Source organism: Pantherophis guttatus, chromosome 1 (assembly GCF_059756535.1).
Source record: "Pantherophis guttatus breed Tessera chromosome 1, ASM5975653v1, whole genome shotgun sequence".
Lineage (NCBI taxonomy): Eukaryota > Metazoa > Chordata > Lepidosauria > Squamata > Colubridae > Pantherophis > Pantherophis guttatus.
Window position 1 is genome coordinate 60,075,243 of NC_142063.1, and position 16,396 is coordinate 60,091,638.

Sequence of the window (16,396 nt, forward strand, 5' to 3'; positions counted from 1 at the left end):
TATAAATAAACCTACCTGTTCTTCTTATACAAAACAGGTTGAATTTCTCTGTGAACGGGGTGCTGATGTGAATAGGGGTCAAAGGTCATCATCTTTACATTATGCAGCATGTTTTGGAAGACCACAAGTAGCAAAGGTGAATTTTATAGTAACCATTTGGCCATTGCTCTGCTTTTTTAAATAATGCAACAGTAGAAATAAATTAACATAACAATGTTCCTTTCTAAAGTGAACCTAAATTTGATTTAAGTATATCAAATACTTCCTGTGATGTACAATTTGAAAGAATTGTTTGTTTTATTGATTGCTCACTCATGAAGCACCTGTTCATTCAGGCTTCTAGTTTTGTTCATTGATAGGTTCCTTACCAGCTGTCACAATTACAGTAATATAAATTCATTTTCATATATCACCTGAAATATTTCCAAATGTATAGAAACTTTTTTCTCCTTGCCATTTTTTATACATTCTGCTGTTATTTCATTTAGTCCCAAGGGCTTTTCTGGATACCACCTTATTAGCAGGGTCGAAAATTTTATGTAATTTTAGGTGTGAATTTTCTGGAATTTAGTATGTTTCTAAAATATTCACTCCATATGGATAGAATAAAACTTCTATACAATTAAAGAGAATTAATAATTAGTATAATTTGTTCACAATGACTCTCTTACCAAAGGCATTATTTTATTTTGTTGCCGATATTTCACATAAGAAACTGATAATTCCTCAGATTTTCTCCCTGTTCTAATAATAATTCCATATCCAAAGCATATATACTTGATCCAATTACAGCTTAGTAGATCTCAAAGCATGATATGGTTCTTGAATCTGTTTTGTGGCATATATCTTGAGTGCTTTTGTTCAGATTTTTTTATTATTTATTTATTTATTTATTTTTCAGATTTCTATACCGCCCTTCTCCTTTCGGACTCAGGGCGGTGAACAGCCAAAGTAAAACACTTTATACACAAAAGTTAAAATAGATTTAAAATAATTAAATAATTTGGGCCATAATTTAAAACATTTCAATTTAAAACCAATTTCAAATTTTAAAAACCCATCATAAAATCAGGACAGCCCGGCTAATTGAAAGAAGTAGGTTTTAAGGGCCCGACGAAAAGTCCGGAGGTCTGGGATCACTCGTATCTCTGGGAATAGATTGTTCCAGAGGGTAGGTGTCACCACAGAGAAGGCTCTCCCCCTGGGGGTCGCCAGCCGACATTGTCTGGCCGACGGCACCCTAAGGAGGCCCTCTCTGTGGGAGCGAACTGGCCAGTGGGAGGCAATTGGTGGCAGAAGATGGTCCCGTAAGTACCCCGGCCCTAAGCCATGGAGCACTTTAAAGGTGATCACCAACACCTTGAAGCGCACCCGGAAGTCCACCGGAAGCCAATGCAGCTCGCGCAGGAGAGGAGTCAATGGGAGAGCCCCGTCGCTCCCATAATCCCCCGCGCGGCCGCATTCTGCACCAGTTGGAGCCTTCGGGTGCACCCCAAGGGGAGCCCCATGTAGAGAGCGTTACAATAGTCCAGACGAGAAGTGACGAGTGCTTGAGTGACTGTGCATAGGGAGTCCCAATCCAGAAAAGGGCGCAACTGGCGTATCAGGCGAACCTGATAGAAAGCCCCCCTGGCCACGGCCATCATATGCTCTTCTAAAGACAGCTGTGCATCCAGGAGGACGCCCAAGTTGCGAGCCCGTTCCGTGGGGGCCAATGATTCGCCCCCAACAACCAGCAATGGCGCCAGTTGGCTATACCGGGACACCAGCAACCACAGCCACTCGGTCTTGGAAGGGTTGAGTCGAAGCCTGTTTCTCCCCATCCAGACCCACACGGCCTCCAGGCACTGGGACATCACTTCCAAGGCATCGTTGGGATGGTCTGGGGTGGAGATGTACAGCTGAGTATGATCAGCGTACTGATGGAACTCCACCCCAAAACCACGGATGATCTCACCCAGCGGCTTCACATAAATGTTGAATAGAAGGGGCGAGAGGACCGACCCTTGTGGCACCCCACTAACAAGGCACCTCGGGGTCGACCGCTGCCCCCCTGTCAACACAGATTGCGACCGGTCGGAGAGATAGGAGGAGAACCACCGCAAGACAGTGCCTCCCACTCCCAGTCCCTCCAGCCGGCGCAACATGATACCATGGTCGATGGTATCAAAAGCCACTGAGAGATCTAACAGGACCAGGATAGAGGAATAACCCCTACCCTGAGCCCTCCAGAGATCATCCAACAACGCAACCAATGCCATTTCCGTGCTGCACCCAGGTCTGAAACCGGACTGGAGCGGATCTAAATAGACAGCTTCATCCAGGTACTGGGGAAGCTGTCGCGCCACCACACTCTCAACAACCTTCGCAATAAAGTGAAAGTTGGAAACTACCATTGCCCACTAATTAGGATGGTTTTGTGTAAAGTCAATGCTTCGGTTGCATGATTAGAAATTAAATATGAACCAATGTTACATTTTTCAAATAAAAGTTTAGTAATAAACATTTGATCCCTTGTAGACTCTTTTGAGACATGGTGCCAATCCAGATTTGAGAGATGAAGATGGAAAGACTCCTTTGGACAAAGCTCGTGAAAGAGGGCATAGTGAAGTAGTTGCCATTCTCCAGTCTCCAGGTTAGTGTGAAAAGTTACTAGTCTGTTTTTCTTAAAATTCAGCTTCAATATGCGAATATAAAAATGCATTCGGTGCAAAATGCATTTTACAACATAATTACACTGATTTGGTTATTATTTATAGTTTGAAATAGTGACTGTCCCAATCAGTGTTATCTACCATTGCCTTGGCAGTTATAAAACAATATAGGAATTATGAATCTTTATCTGGTATTGATCGTTGTGTGATTTGAACTATGAGGGGGAAAATAATATGTACAGCATAATTATAGGAGGAAAATGTTAGTTCAGTTTGACATTTCTGAAACTGCAATTCAGATATAGTAATATAATTACTAGCCAATAGCAAGATGATTAAAATAATGATATGATTGCCTTTTTATGGTACCAATTGTCAAATGCGTAAACTGGCTAATATGTATTTTTTCTAATTATTTGTTTATTTTTTAATTTATTAAATTTTATAATCGCTATATTAGAGCATCTCTTTGCAGTGTACATATTACAAAGTATTTAAACATATAGTACCCATAATATAAAAACATAACTATTACAAAAAATAAATATAGTAACTTAGAGCAATGTAAACATATATATGGAATTCCCTCAAAATACTATATTTAAAATGGCCTCGGAAAAGTTATATTTTAACTTGCTTCTGTAAAGAAAATAATGTTTTTAATATTCATATTGTAAAACACCCAGTGAGTTGAATGGCATATAAATCATCATCATCATTATTATTAGAGCTGGTCTAACTTCCTGGGAGAGGTTGTTCCACAGTGTAGGATTACCATTATGGAGAAATGTCTCCTCCTGGTCTCAGTTTTTCTAACTTCATCGAAGTAAAGAAATACAAGTAATTTTTCCTGAGATGTTCATATTGGAACATCTCAGAATCAAAAGAATCAGTTCTAGTCAAATATAACATGGTCTTGAAGGTAGCTCAATACCAAGTCCTAGAGAGCCTTATAAGTTAGAACCATTCTTTTGAACTGTACCCAGAAACAATTGGATCCATAACACAAGTCCCATAATGCAGAGACAATGTGCTGTGCCAATTAACACAGAGACACTGCATTTTATATCAAATGCTGTTTCTGAGTCATCTTTAAAGACAGTCCTATTCAGATCACTTTACAGTAGTCTAATTGACTGGAACTATCTACTGAAGAAACACTGGAACTACTGGAATACAGTTTCCTCAACTCTTAACAGCTGCTCCAGAAAAATAGTATGGTTGATGGAATAAAAAACTACTGAAAATAGAACCAGAAGGTCCAGACAAATATAAGCAACTGGTATAAGCAGGGGTGTTTCTGCCTCATACCCAAGTCTGAATCCTTCAGAAAATGGTTTAAAGTTTATTCAGTTCAGAATATCTAAGTACAACTAATCAAAATGTTTGTAAAAACCTTTGATAGAAGTTTCTTTAAACAAATTGTAGGTGACTGGATGTGTCCAGTTAACAAAGGAGATGAAAAGAAAAAGAAAGATGCCAATAAAGATGAAGAAGAATCAAATGAACCCAAAGGTGATCCAGAAATGGCACCAATATATTTGAAAAGACTGCTACCTGTGTTTGCGCAAACATTTCAGCAAACTATGCTGCCATCAATAAGGTAAAAAAGAAGAAAAAGGCTCTTTTCATGGATGTGAATTGAAATAAGAATCAGATTTATATTATTCTGATTAAAAAAAAACCTTTTAGCTTGCTGATTCTTTCTCTCAAATTACCATATTATTTATGTTTATTGTTACCCTAATACTCAAGGTTGATATCAGTGTGTGTGTGTGTGTGTGTGTGTGTGTGTGTGTGTGTGTGTGTGTGTGTGTGTGTATATATATATATATATATATATATATATATATATATATATATATATATATAAACCTTGTATTCCAGTGTTATTCTATAAAGGCATATTCAGGTAAGCATGTGTGAGAAGAGAAAATAGCAATGGAATGGAGCAATGGTGTGACTTTGAATAGCTCTTAAGTGGCTCTGATTTCAAGTGACAATAATTTGACAAGTATTTTTTTTTTTTAATTTTGATTTATATGCCGCCCTTCTCCGGAGACTCAGGGCAGCTTACAATGCACTAAGCAATAGCCTTCATTCTTTTGTATATTTATACAAAGTCAGCTTATTGCCCCCACAACTGGGTCCTCAATTTACCTACCTTAGAAAGGATGGAAGGCTGAGTCAACCTTGAGCCTTGGCGAGATTCGAACCTGCAGTAATTGCAGGCAGCTGGTCTTAATAACCAGCTTAATAACAGGGTGCCTTAGATCACTGTACTACCAATTTGGCTTTAAATTCAAAACTTAGTATGTAATTCCCAAAAGTATTTTTCCTTTTAATTTAAAAAAATGCTATTTTCTCTTGTATAGAAAAGCAAGTCTTGCTCTCATCAGAAAAATGATTCACTTTTGTTCTGAAGCTCTTCTCAAAGAAGTTTGTGACTCAGATGTTGGACATAATTTACCTACAGTATTGGTAGAGATCACTGCTACTGTTCTAGATCAAGAGGTACTTCATTTTTATACATTTTATTTTCTTCTAGCAATATGCAAATCAGTATCAACCAGAAAGTGTTGTGAGTTTGAAAAAGGCAGTTTCAATTATTTTGGAAGTATTTTAAGTTTCTCAAATGGTCAAATAGTGTTAATATGAAACAGCTGTTTTATGCACAAAATTAAATTCAAATTCAAAATGTTTTGCACCTCATTTTTGAATGTCTATTATTTTGTGCTTTAAAAGTATATAGATTCTATAGAATGGCATGGCATGGCATGGCATGGCATGGCATGGAATGGCATGGAATGGAATGGAATGGAATGGAATGGAATGGAATAGAATTCTTTATTGGCCAAGTGTGATTGGACACACAAGGAATTTGTCTTGGTGCAAACGCTCTCAGTGTACATAAAAGAAAAGATACATTCGTCAAGAATCACAAGGTGCAACACTTAATGATAGTCATAGGGAACAAATAAGCATTAAAATCATATTAGGAAACAGTCAATATAAATCGTAAGGATACCAGCAACAAGGTTACAGTCATACAGTCACACGTGGGAGGAGATGGGTGATAGGAATGATGAAAAGATTAATAGTAATGCAGACTTAATAACTAGTTTGACAGTGTTGAGGGAATTATTTGTTTAGCAGAGGGAATTATTTGTTTCCTGCTTGGGAAAAAACTGTTCTTGTGTCTAGTTATTCTGGTGTGCAGTGCTCTATAGCGTCGTTTTGAGGGTAGGAGTTGAAACAGTTGTATGTCCAGGATGCGAGGGGTCTGTAAATATTTTCATAGCCCTCTTTTTGACTCATGCAATATAAGGTCCTCAATGGAAGGTAGGTTGATAGTAATTGTTTTTTCTGCAGTTCTGATTATCCTCTGAAGTCTGTGTCTGTCTTGTTGGCTTGCAGAACCAAACCAGGCAGTTCTAGAGATGCAGATGACAGATTCAATAATTCCTCTGTAGAACTGTATCAGCAGCTCCTTGGGCAGTTTGAATTTTCTGAGTTGTGCTTTTTTGATGATGTTTTTCAGGTTAGCTGTCCATATTAGGTCTTGAGATACGGTAGAACTTAGAAATTTGAAGGTCTCTACTGTTGATACTGTGTTGTCTAGTATTGTAAGAGGTGGTAGTATGGGAGTATGGTAATATAGAAATTGTATAATAAAATTTCAGTCATTGCCAATCAAATAAGAAGATCTCAATGAATTAATTTGGATGAATCCCATCTGAGGTATCACTTGAACGAAATTTTGAGCAACTTACAGGTAACCCTCATTTAGTGACTGTCTTGGGCATTGACTATTTGAAGTTATTACCAGGATGAAAACATATGACCTTTGCAGCATCTCTCTCAGTTACATGTTCACCAATATAGTACATTTTTCCTCCCTTGCAGACAAAAGCTCCCTTGAGCTTTTTTTCTCTGTATTTCAGTGCTTCCTCAAAACATGCTAACCCCAAGATAATGACCTCAGTTCTTGGCTTTAATTAGCCGGCTCCCTACTGCTACTGACAAGATTTTAATCACTTTCACACTTTCTGGTTTTGTTTATCTCCTAAGCAGTCCAAAGCTGGCAAGCAAATAATCACTGCTATCATATTTCTTTCAATAGGTATTCCCCACTGTGTGTCCATTTACTCTCTTGTAATCCCTTTCTCTCCAATGAATGTAAATTCAAGCAATCCCCCTCTTACTAATCATCACAGCACCTGGGCAAACATTCCAAAGAGTAAAGAAATGGTGCAAAAGGAAATCTGAAGCAAAATCATCAGCACAGTTGTGGTCATGTGATTTTCCACTTAGTGAGTACATCACTTAGTGACCAAGTTACTGGTCCCAACTGTGGTTGCTAAACAAGGGCTAGCTATACTTTGCATATATCATACAAGAACCATATAAAAATACAAGGCTTGCCTCCAGAAGTTATGGGTCCACTTGATGTTTTAAGAAGAGATTGAACAACCTTTGTCTGGAATGGTAGGATCTCCTACTAGAGCAGGGGGTTGGACTAGAAACCTCAAAGGTTCCTTCCAACTCCATTATTCTGTTTTACTTGTGCAATTGGTATTGCTGTTACTTTTATACTGCTTATATGATAGATGAAACAACTAGTTTTATTTTAGTTTGTTTTGCAAAGAAGCCCAAAGCGTTTTGATTTGTGTGCCCCTCTATACCAAAATATTCCTAGATTCAGGTTGTTAGAATAATCATTACTACCAGCATGTTTAAGAATTTCTGTTTGTCAGTTTCATGTAGTCAATGTTAATTTTTGTAGTAATTTTAATTGTATATCAAATCATGAAGAAATTGCTAAGGGTTTTTTTCATTCTATTACTTTTGCAGGATGACGATGATGGCCATTTATTAGCTTTGCAGATCATAAGAGATTTAGTGGATAAAGGAGGTGACCTTTTCTTGGACCAACTTGCTAGACTTGGTGTAATAAGTAAAGTATCGACTTTGGCTGGACCATCTTCAGATGATGAGAATGAAGAAGAGTCTAAACCAGAGAAAGTAAGAATTTAATCCAACTAAGCTGTTTTAATTGTCATATTTAGAGGAAGCTCCATTGGGAAAGAAAATAATTCAGTTACTGCAGTTATCTGCCTCAGGGTTAAACTATAGAACGCTAGTCCTAACTTTTAGTAATGAAATACAAATGTGATTTGAAATAGAATTCTTGGAATTAGTCGTAAAGTCTGCTAGAGAAGCAGTTTAGTGTACACGGCTTGTAAGTAGAGCAAGCAATTTAATGGAACCATTCATAATTAAATTCTTAATTTTTCTAACTTCATTTAACATGTGCTGATTGGTAAATGATACAGGTCTGGTCCAAAAGCTACCCTGTTAAGGGAGACTTAATACTCTTTTCTACATGAACCCTAAAACTATATTAGCTGCTTACAATTCAAAAAGGAAGCTTTACAAAATGCATTGGTTTGTATTTTATAAATGTTTATGCTTCTCAATCTATACTTGGAAGAAAGTATATGAAAGATAGAATTGATGTATATCCATAATGTGCTTTTTAGATGTAGTTTCTTAAATATATCACAGTGCTTCTTCAAATTATGGTTGCTCATTGAAATTCAGAGAAGAAAGAAAGTTGCTTATAGATAATATTGCTGTATTTTACCATTTATAACTGATTACATAGAATTCTATATTAAAATATATCATGGAATATAACTTTATGAATATGCTAATATAAATGGATTGATTTGGTACTTTCCTTTTTTCATTCAGTTTCTTATATTTACCAGTGAAAATTTTCCCTTTTTCATCAATTGGTATTTTTTATAAGTTATGTGAACATTTATGCAAATCTTTTATCTCGTCTTTTTTCTAGTACTTTTTTTTTATTTACAGACTATTATAAAACTGGTAAAACTGCAAAATTGTACTTGTAACTTTCAGAAAGTGCATTAAAATTGGTGGGTTTTTTTTTAAATGTATGTACATTCAAGTAGCTTAATAATCTTGTTTTATAGGAAGATGAACCTCAAGAAGATGCCAAAGAATTGCAGCAGGGTAAACCCTATCATTGGAGAGATTGGTCAATTATTAGAGGAAGGGACTGCCTGTATATTTGGAGTGATGCTGCAGCCTTGGAACTTTCAAATGGAAGCAATGGATGGTTCAGATTTATTTTGGATGGGAAGCTAGCTACAATGTATTCCAGTGGCAGTCCTGAAGGAGGATCTGACAGTTCAGGTACAATCTTGTTATCGAGTAATATTTTAAAGAGTTAATTACAAATTATTTTTTATATGTTTGATTTTGAGATGTTCTGTTTTACAGGAATTGCCTCCCTAAATAGTAAAGGATGTAAACAGGTGGAAGGTGGTCAGTGATGCTTTTGTCAAATTGGCATGTAACAGTAACTTCTAGTAACTCTGTTCAGTGAACATCGTAGCTTCATGTTTTCATTCTTTTCCATGCATACTAATATTAAACAATCATTAAAGGGTAATGCGTAAGAATGATAAACTGCATTCCAGGTACAGAAATTGGAATGATGTGGCTTGCATCTGGCTAGCAGAATGAAATGCATGTATGTGTGACAAGTAGTAGAAACTTCGTCAGCCAACCTGAAATTGTGACAGACATTCAGCAGAAATGTTTCACATTGAATTTTACTAAGCTGTCTGCAGTTTTTAAACTTAATAGATATTGCCTGCTGTCTCCTTTTAGTAGTTTTTTATAATTGCAACAACTAATTTTTAAATATTAGGAAGTAATAGTAAAAATAGCGTGCAATGGAACTATAGGATTGCTGTACTATAACTTAAGATTCAAATTCTCAGGAAATGTCTTTTCCCATGATGTGAAGCTAAAAGGATACTGTGAGTATTTATTCTGAATAAGTTTGTGATTGATAACTGAATTCAGTTTCAGAAATATTAGGAAATATTTTAATTCCCAAGGTGGTGCTGGAGTGTGAGTGGTATGAACAGCCATCTAGCTTCAAGGCTAGTCATATACTCACCTAGTGCAGAAGACAATCTCTACTGAACTAGCTGGATCAGGGAATTGCTATGTCTGAATAGAATAGTTGTCTAATTTGGCACAATTTTTCTAGTCCTGAGAAGTATTTTCATTGCATTTTTGCATACTTCCAAATATGTTTTCAATTCCTTTCGGATGGGGTTATGTCTTTGTTCACTCGTTAGATTAAGCTGGGTCCTTTATCCCTTAGTCCTGTGTATGAATCTTGTCAAAATGGGCATCTCTCAGTGTTTCTCTGAAAGAGAAAATAGATCACCAAAAACAGAGTAAATTACAAATCCTTCAAAGGTTCCCTAGAAATAAAAAAACCGTGTAGTTAAAATAACAATAACAACAACAACCAACAATAGTCCCGCAGCTTCCAGAGTGGAAAACATAGGTGGAAGATCTTCACAACAAGTAGATCACATTGGAAGCCATTTATCTTTCTTGGGGTGGAGGTATTCAGTATAAAGGTTTTACCTTTGTGCTGGAAGTGTACCTGTGTAGTTTCACATGTCTACATTGTGCTACTGATTCCTGGAATAATGGTGTGGGCTTGGGTAGGAGTCATTGTGATTAAACATAAGTACTTGGGGCATGATTAAACAGCCGTACTTAGTTGGATTAAATTTTTTAATGGATGTTGAATGAACGTGGATAATGCGATCTTTTGTAGAATATATTTTATGGGAGAGAGAAAGGTAGTTTTTAAGATTTATGCTGTAGTGAAAATATAAGTACAAAACAAATTTTATGCAGTTATGCATAAAATTGATATAGTTTGCTATTGTAGCAGATTAAACAATTCTAAATGCTTCTCACAATAAGATGACACTTGTGAAATATCTTAGATTTTCTCTTTTAATTTCTTGTCCAATCCAATCCTTTCTTCTTTCAGAATTTAAATGCTTCCTTTTAATATCAAGCAGAAAAATGGTGGAATTTCTGTTAGTAAAAATAAGATTTCAACTGCCTAATTTGGTTTCTTTGTTTTAAAAATGATTGTATTTAATTTTTTTCAGTACATTATCCAAAGCATATTAATGTTATATTGCCCCTCTTAAGTTTCATTATTGTAAACTGCTTTATTATCTGATCAGTGTTTAAACAGTCCTGAGAACTTGAATCCAAAATCTAAATTTGCACTTGTTTCATGAGATACATTCTTTCATGGAAACTAAATTAAGTATTAAATATAAATTATTTTTTTTATTCTTTTTAAATAGAAAGCCGAAGTGAATTTTTAGAGAAGTTACAGCGGGCACGGAGTCAGGTAAAGCCATCCACAACCAGCCAACCAATTTTATCAGCTCCAGGACCTTCTAAACTTACAGTAGGAAATTGGTCTCTTACCTGTCTAAAGGAAGGAGAAATTGCTATTCATAATTCAGATGGTCAGCAAGCTACAATCTTAAAAGAAGATCTACCAGGTTTTGTTTTTGAGTCCAATAGAGGAACTAAACACTCATTTACAGCTGAAACTTCTTTAGGTGAGTACAGTTTTATATAATGAAGAGAAAGATATATATATGTTTGCAGTTGTCTGGTTCAGCAGCTGGATTCCTATTCTCTGGGAAACATATCTGGTTTGTAGAGAATATTTTTAAGCCTGGTAATATAACAATGGATTAACAAATCCAGAATTATGTACCTTAAGGGGACAATTCTTGATTATGCAAACTTCATCTGAACAGGAGTCTGACTTAACTGTATTATATTGGGGTTCAGTGGTAACCTGAGTTGTTTTTCAGGATCAGAATTTGTGACTGGTTGGACTGGAAAACGGGGCAGAAAACTAAAATCCAAGTTGGAAAAAACAAAACAAAAGGTTAGGATAATTTCTGCCAATTTTAAATAGTTTAAATGTCTTCATTTTTAACTGCTCCTTATATATGCTGTTTGTTAGTCAGATATACTTCAAATGGTAAGCCTGCCTATATTTTAAAAGAAATTTAATAGTAACTTCAGCTATGAAAGAGAAGAAACCTTACTGACTTTTTTTTTAATGGATACAATAACTCAGGAGTAAAGAATAGGGCTAAACTGAAATACTGTCTGTAACCACTTCATATATAACATATCTATATTGGTGGGGGACGTATATATCAGCTAGAAGCACAATATTATCTGTTCCAAAGTCATACTTCATCTGCAGATGCCTGACAAGAACCATCAGAAACAGCAGAGCTTTCATACATCCATCAGAGTAGTGCTATAGTCATTTTGGAGATGATTAGTTAGAGACAGAGATCAGGGTCTGGTTCTGTTCAACAAAAGAGATCTGGAAAAAATGTCATTGACTTGATTGAGAGAATATATTAACACCTGTAGAACTCAGCATTTTCAGTTTGCAGAAAGGTTATGTACATTTTTATAATTTTATGTTACATATTCACAATTACACATAGTTTCTTTGTATGGTTTTATTTTCCAACCAGCTTTCTATCTGAGTTCAAGATGACTTTTGTAAAAATTTAAGTGTAGAATTTTTTTTAAAAAATCAGTTTAAAATTGCTAAAGCAAAAGATAAAATCAAAAAGTAAAGATCTTTCAACAGCTTTGATATTTTTTAAGTATAAAATATTTTTAACAAGCAATCTCAGACATCTCTGGAAGAGGCATTCCACAGATGTTGATGACTTGACCAGCCTAGAAAAAGTGCTGTTTTGAACCTTTTTAAAGATTAATCCATATTAGAATTCATAGCTTGTGACTCTTTGGTATCTAAAATTGGAATTCCTGGCTTATCATTCTTTGGAATCTAAATCTAACTGGTAGCCCTCCAATATTGTTAGGTGATTGGCAATTAGGAGTTTTAATTCAGACATAGCATGGTCTTTTTCTAATTGATTAATGTATCTTCTAATGAGAGGAGCTAAGCAAGAACAATTGCACAATGTATATTAATATACTGATTATGTATAATCAGATTTCACTGACAGTTTGCTAATTAATAATTTTCTTATGTACTGCTTTTGTAAACAAAAAATATCCAGAAATCTCAGGAAATTATTAATGTATATGTGAGTGTGTGTATATATCTATATATATCTATATATATCACTTATTTTTGTGTCTCTAAATAATCAGGTACGAACTATGGCCAGAGACTTATATGATGACCATTTTAAAGCAGTTGAAAGTATGCCTAGAGGTGTAGTTGTAACGCTCAGGAATATAGCAACTCAATTAGAGTCTTCATGGGAACTTCATACGAACAGACAGGCAAGTTTCATTAGTGAAATGAAATATTGACATAGTTGTTTTTCTGTTGATATTCACTTGATTCAAACTTAATTCTCTTCTCAATCACTAACCACTTATTGCATGGATTGGATATCCTGGAAATATCCCCAAGTTAATTTTAATTTGAGAGAGAAAATGTTATTCCTGTTTTAAGAAATCACCATTCAACCCAGATATACTGGACAATTAGTGATCTATTTCCAATGTCCACTTTTTAGGGGAGGGTTGCTAAGGAAGTAATTGGACTGTTATTGCAAAAATAGAAACATTTCAGCCTGGGTTTAGCATGAAGAGGGCATTAACCACAGTGCCGATCTCTGGAAGGACTGGGTAAAAGTAGTTTCAATCATGTTATTCTTCTGAGCTATCTAAAAGTGTTAGGAGTGGGAGAAATTATAATTGTTCTCCTTGAAGTAAGGGTTCTTTGGGGGAGGATTGAGCCCTAGCTCATTAATTGGGGGTGTTGAAGACCTCAATTATACCCAATTGTATATCTTGGCCCCTGGCTGAATAAGCAATGCTGGTAAAATACTTTCCAGATCTAGATGGGAAAGAACTGAGTGACATTTAGCACAGCAAGACAGGTTTCTACGCCTGCTCTTTCTAGCAAAATTACACAAGTTTGAACAGTGTTTATTTGTTTATTACATTTCTATGTTGCCTGAGTCACAATTACACTGGGTTTAAAGTTTGGGAACTCTTGCTGACTCACAGTTCATGCACGAGGAGCAAACAGCAGCTGTGGCCAAGACAGCCTTTATATAGCTTCATATTGTGTGCATGTTGTCACCTTTCCTGGAATGGCAGGCATTACTTACAGTCATTCATGTCTTAGTCATCTCTCTATTGGACTGTTGTAACATGTTCTACATGGGGCTGCCATTAAGAACATTTATGAACTATATATACCTCATCCAACAACTTAAAGTGATGGGTACACCCAGAAATACTTGTTTATATTGTAAGAGGTGCTGGGATAACTACTTCACAGGCCTTCTTACTTGCTGTTCCAATTTTTCTGGAATAGTATCCCCCTCAGTGTACAGATGCCAACCTTTCTCTTGATTTTTAGAAAACTGGTGCAAACCTTGTTCCATCAAGCCAGGAGGGTTGAATTGTTGTAAACTCTTGGATCAGAGTTTTTTCCCCCAATTAATATTGTTTATGTTTTATTCATAATTCCTGGTTCCATAGAATATCATGAAGGACTCTTAATTATATATTTGATTATATGATTTTAATGCCAATATATTGGATAGATACAATATAGCATTTTTCTGACCTCTTAATACTTAGTTATTAACTAAGTTATATTTAGGTGGCACAAAATATTCCACATATTACAAATATGAAAACTGTTCTTGTAAAATTCTTACATGTGTAATTTGACCATCTGTGTAGAATAATATGTCATTAATGGGAGAATTATTATTTCATTCTCTTTTAGTTTATTGAGGGAGAAAACACTTGGCGAGATTTAATGAAGACTGCCCTGGAAAATTTAATTGTCCTGTTAAAGGATGAAACTACAATTTCACCATATGAAATGTGCAGCAGTGGCTTGGTGCAGGCTCTCCTTACTGTACTGAATAATGTAAGTTTATTGCGGGACTAGTATAGTAGTGGATTAGGAAGAGCGGAATCCAAATTTTCACTCAGCTATATAATATACTGTTGACCTTTATCATTTATCTTCCTACCAACTTGTGGGAAGAATGCAGAAATGATAACTGCCAACACCTTTTTTAAAAAGTTGAAATATAAATCTATAAGAGCCATGGTGGCGCAGTGGTTAGAATGTAGGCTACTTCTGCTGAATACCGGCTTCCTGCAACTTGGCAGTTTGAATCCCACCAGGCTCAAGGTTGACTCAGCGTTCCATCCTTCCGAGGTAGGTAAAATGAGGACCCAGATTGTTGGGGGCAATATGCCGACTCTGTAAACCGCTTAGAGAGGGCTGCAAAACACTGTGAAGCGGTATATAAGTCTAAGTGCTATTGCTATTAAATAAAAATATAACTTTATTTAGGAATAGAAGATTTGTTTAATTTTTTTAAAAATTTGGGCCAGATTTATCCATCAACCATTATATGTGGCCAACATAAATTTCTAAGTATCCTAGGCAGTACATAAAGTATTTATAACTGTGCTATAGAAAAGACCAGAAACGGGAAGATATTTTCTCTTGCTTCTTTTCCTTGGTAAAATGTCCCAATGGTTTCTTAAACATTCTGTATTAATCTATATGGAATGTTCAGTCCAAATACATACAGGTAGTTCTTGACTTACAACCATTCATTTAGTGACCATTTGAAGCTTGGCAACTGGCATGTATTTATGATGGTTGCAGTGTCCCAGGGTCATCTGATTGTCTTTTGCAACATTTTGATAAGCAAAGTCAACGGGGAAGCAGATTCACTTAACAACTGTGTTACTACCTTAATAATTGCAATGATTCACTTAACAACTGTGGCAAGAAAGGCTGTAAAATGGGGAATAATTCACTTAATAACTATCTTGTTTAGCAACAGAAATTTTAGGCTCAATTGTGGTCACATCGAGGACTGTTTGTATGTACTTTAATTTTTTGTCTTTTTTTTAGCCCTGCAAAAGGCTTTCTGCTTTAGATAATATAATGGCAATTGGCTTAGATCTATGTGAATGTTATAAAAACTGTGGAACTGTTGTCAAATAAGTTAAATCTATTGTAGGACATACTTTTGGTATTTTCACAAATATAGACATTGTGGGTCTATTATTGGAGGTTTCTCTGAACTCAAATTTTGGCCAGAAATGTCTCAATTTGATCAATAGATTTAAGATAGCATAAGAGATTGTTTATTCTTGACATGACTTTTGGGACCCTTTCAATGCTAAGGAATTGTGAGATGAAAAGTCTTTCAATATGATTACTCCCAAATTTTCTCTCTCAAGTTGTCAAGCTAAATAAGCTCCCCTATACTCAACTTTGAGTGTATGTGCATGAAACACTGTTACATTCCTAGTTAGTGCTTTGCATATTGTGCCATAATATGGGCGAATAAAAGAATTATATTGAGAAATTGGGGAAATGATATTATTCCAGATATTAAGAAATTTGGCTTTTGGAAATGTGTGGCCTGTTGTGAAAAAGACAGTACAGGTAATCCTCAACTTTTATGCCCAAAAATTTATGTTGCTAACTGAGAAATTTGTTAAGTGAGTTTTGCCACATTTTATGACTTTTCTTGCCATGTTTGTTAAGTGAATCACTACAATTCTTAAATTAGTAACATGGTTGTTAAGTGAATCTGGCTTCCCCATTGACTAGGCTTGTCAGAAGGTTATAAAAGGGGATCACATGACCCCAGGACACTGCAACCGTCGCAAATATCAGTCAGTTGTCAAGCATCTTAATTTTGATCACGTGACTTTGGGGATTCTGCAGTGGTTGTAAGTGTGAAAAACTGTTGTAAGTCACTTTAAGTACCGTTGTAACTGAATGGTCACAAAAC

The 16,396-nt window shown here is 35.6% G+C and overlaps 1 protein-coding gene across 10 annotated transcripts in view; it reads left to right on the forward strand.

Moving 5' to 3' along the window:
• The window catches only part of HECTD1 (HECT domain E3 ubiquitin protein ligase 1), a 79,240-nt gene that overhangs the window by 27,322 nt on the left and 35,522 nt on the right, over positions 1–16,396 (forward strand). For all 10 annotated transcript variants that reach the window (XM_034417962.3, XM_087874961.1, XM_034417965.3 and 7 more), the window contains exons 8-17: positions 38–136; positions 2,521–2,635; positions 4,083–4,257; positions 5,030–5,168; positions 7,509–7,679; positions 8,657–8,879; positions 10,883–11,146; positions 11,408–11,484; positions 12,747–12,881; positions 14,350–14,496. In XM_034417962.3, coding sequence (XP_034273853.1) covers positions 38–136; positions 2,521–2,635; positions 4,083–4,257; positions 5,030–5,168; positions 7,509–7,679; positions 8,657–8,879; positions 10,883–11,146; positions 11,408–11,484; positions 12,747–12,881; positions 14,350–14,496 — 1,545 coding nt within the window. The remainder of the gene's footprint in view (positions 1–37; positions 137–2,520; positions 2,636–4,082; positions 4,258–5,029; positions 5,169–7,508; positions 7,680–8,656; positions 8,880–10,882; positions 11,147–11,407; positions 11,485–12,746; positions 12,882–14,349; positions 14,497–16,396) is intronic.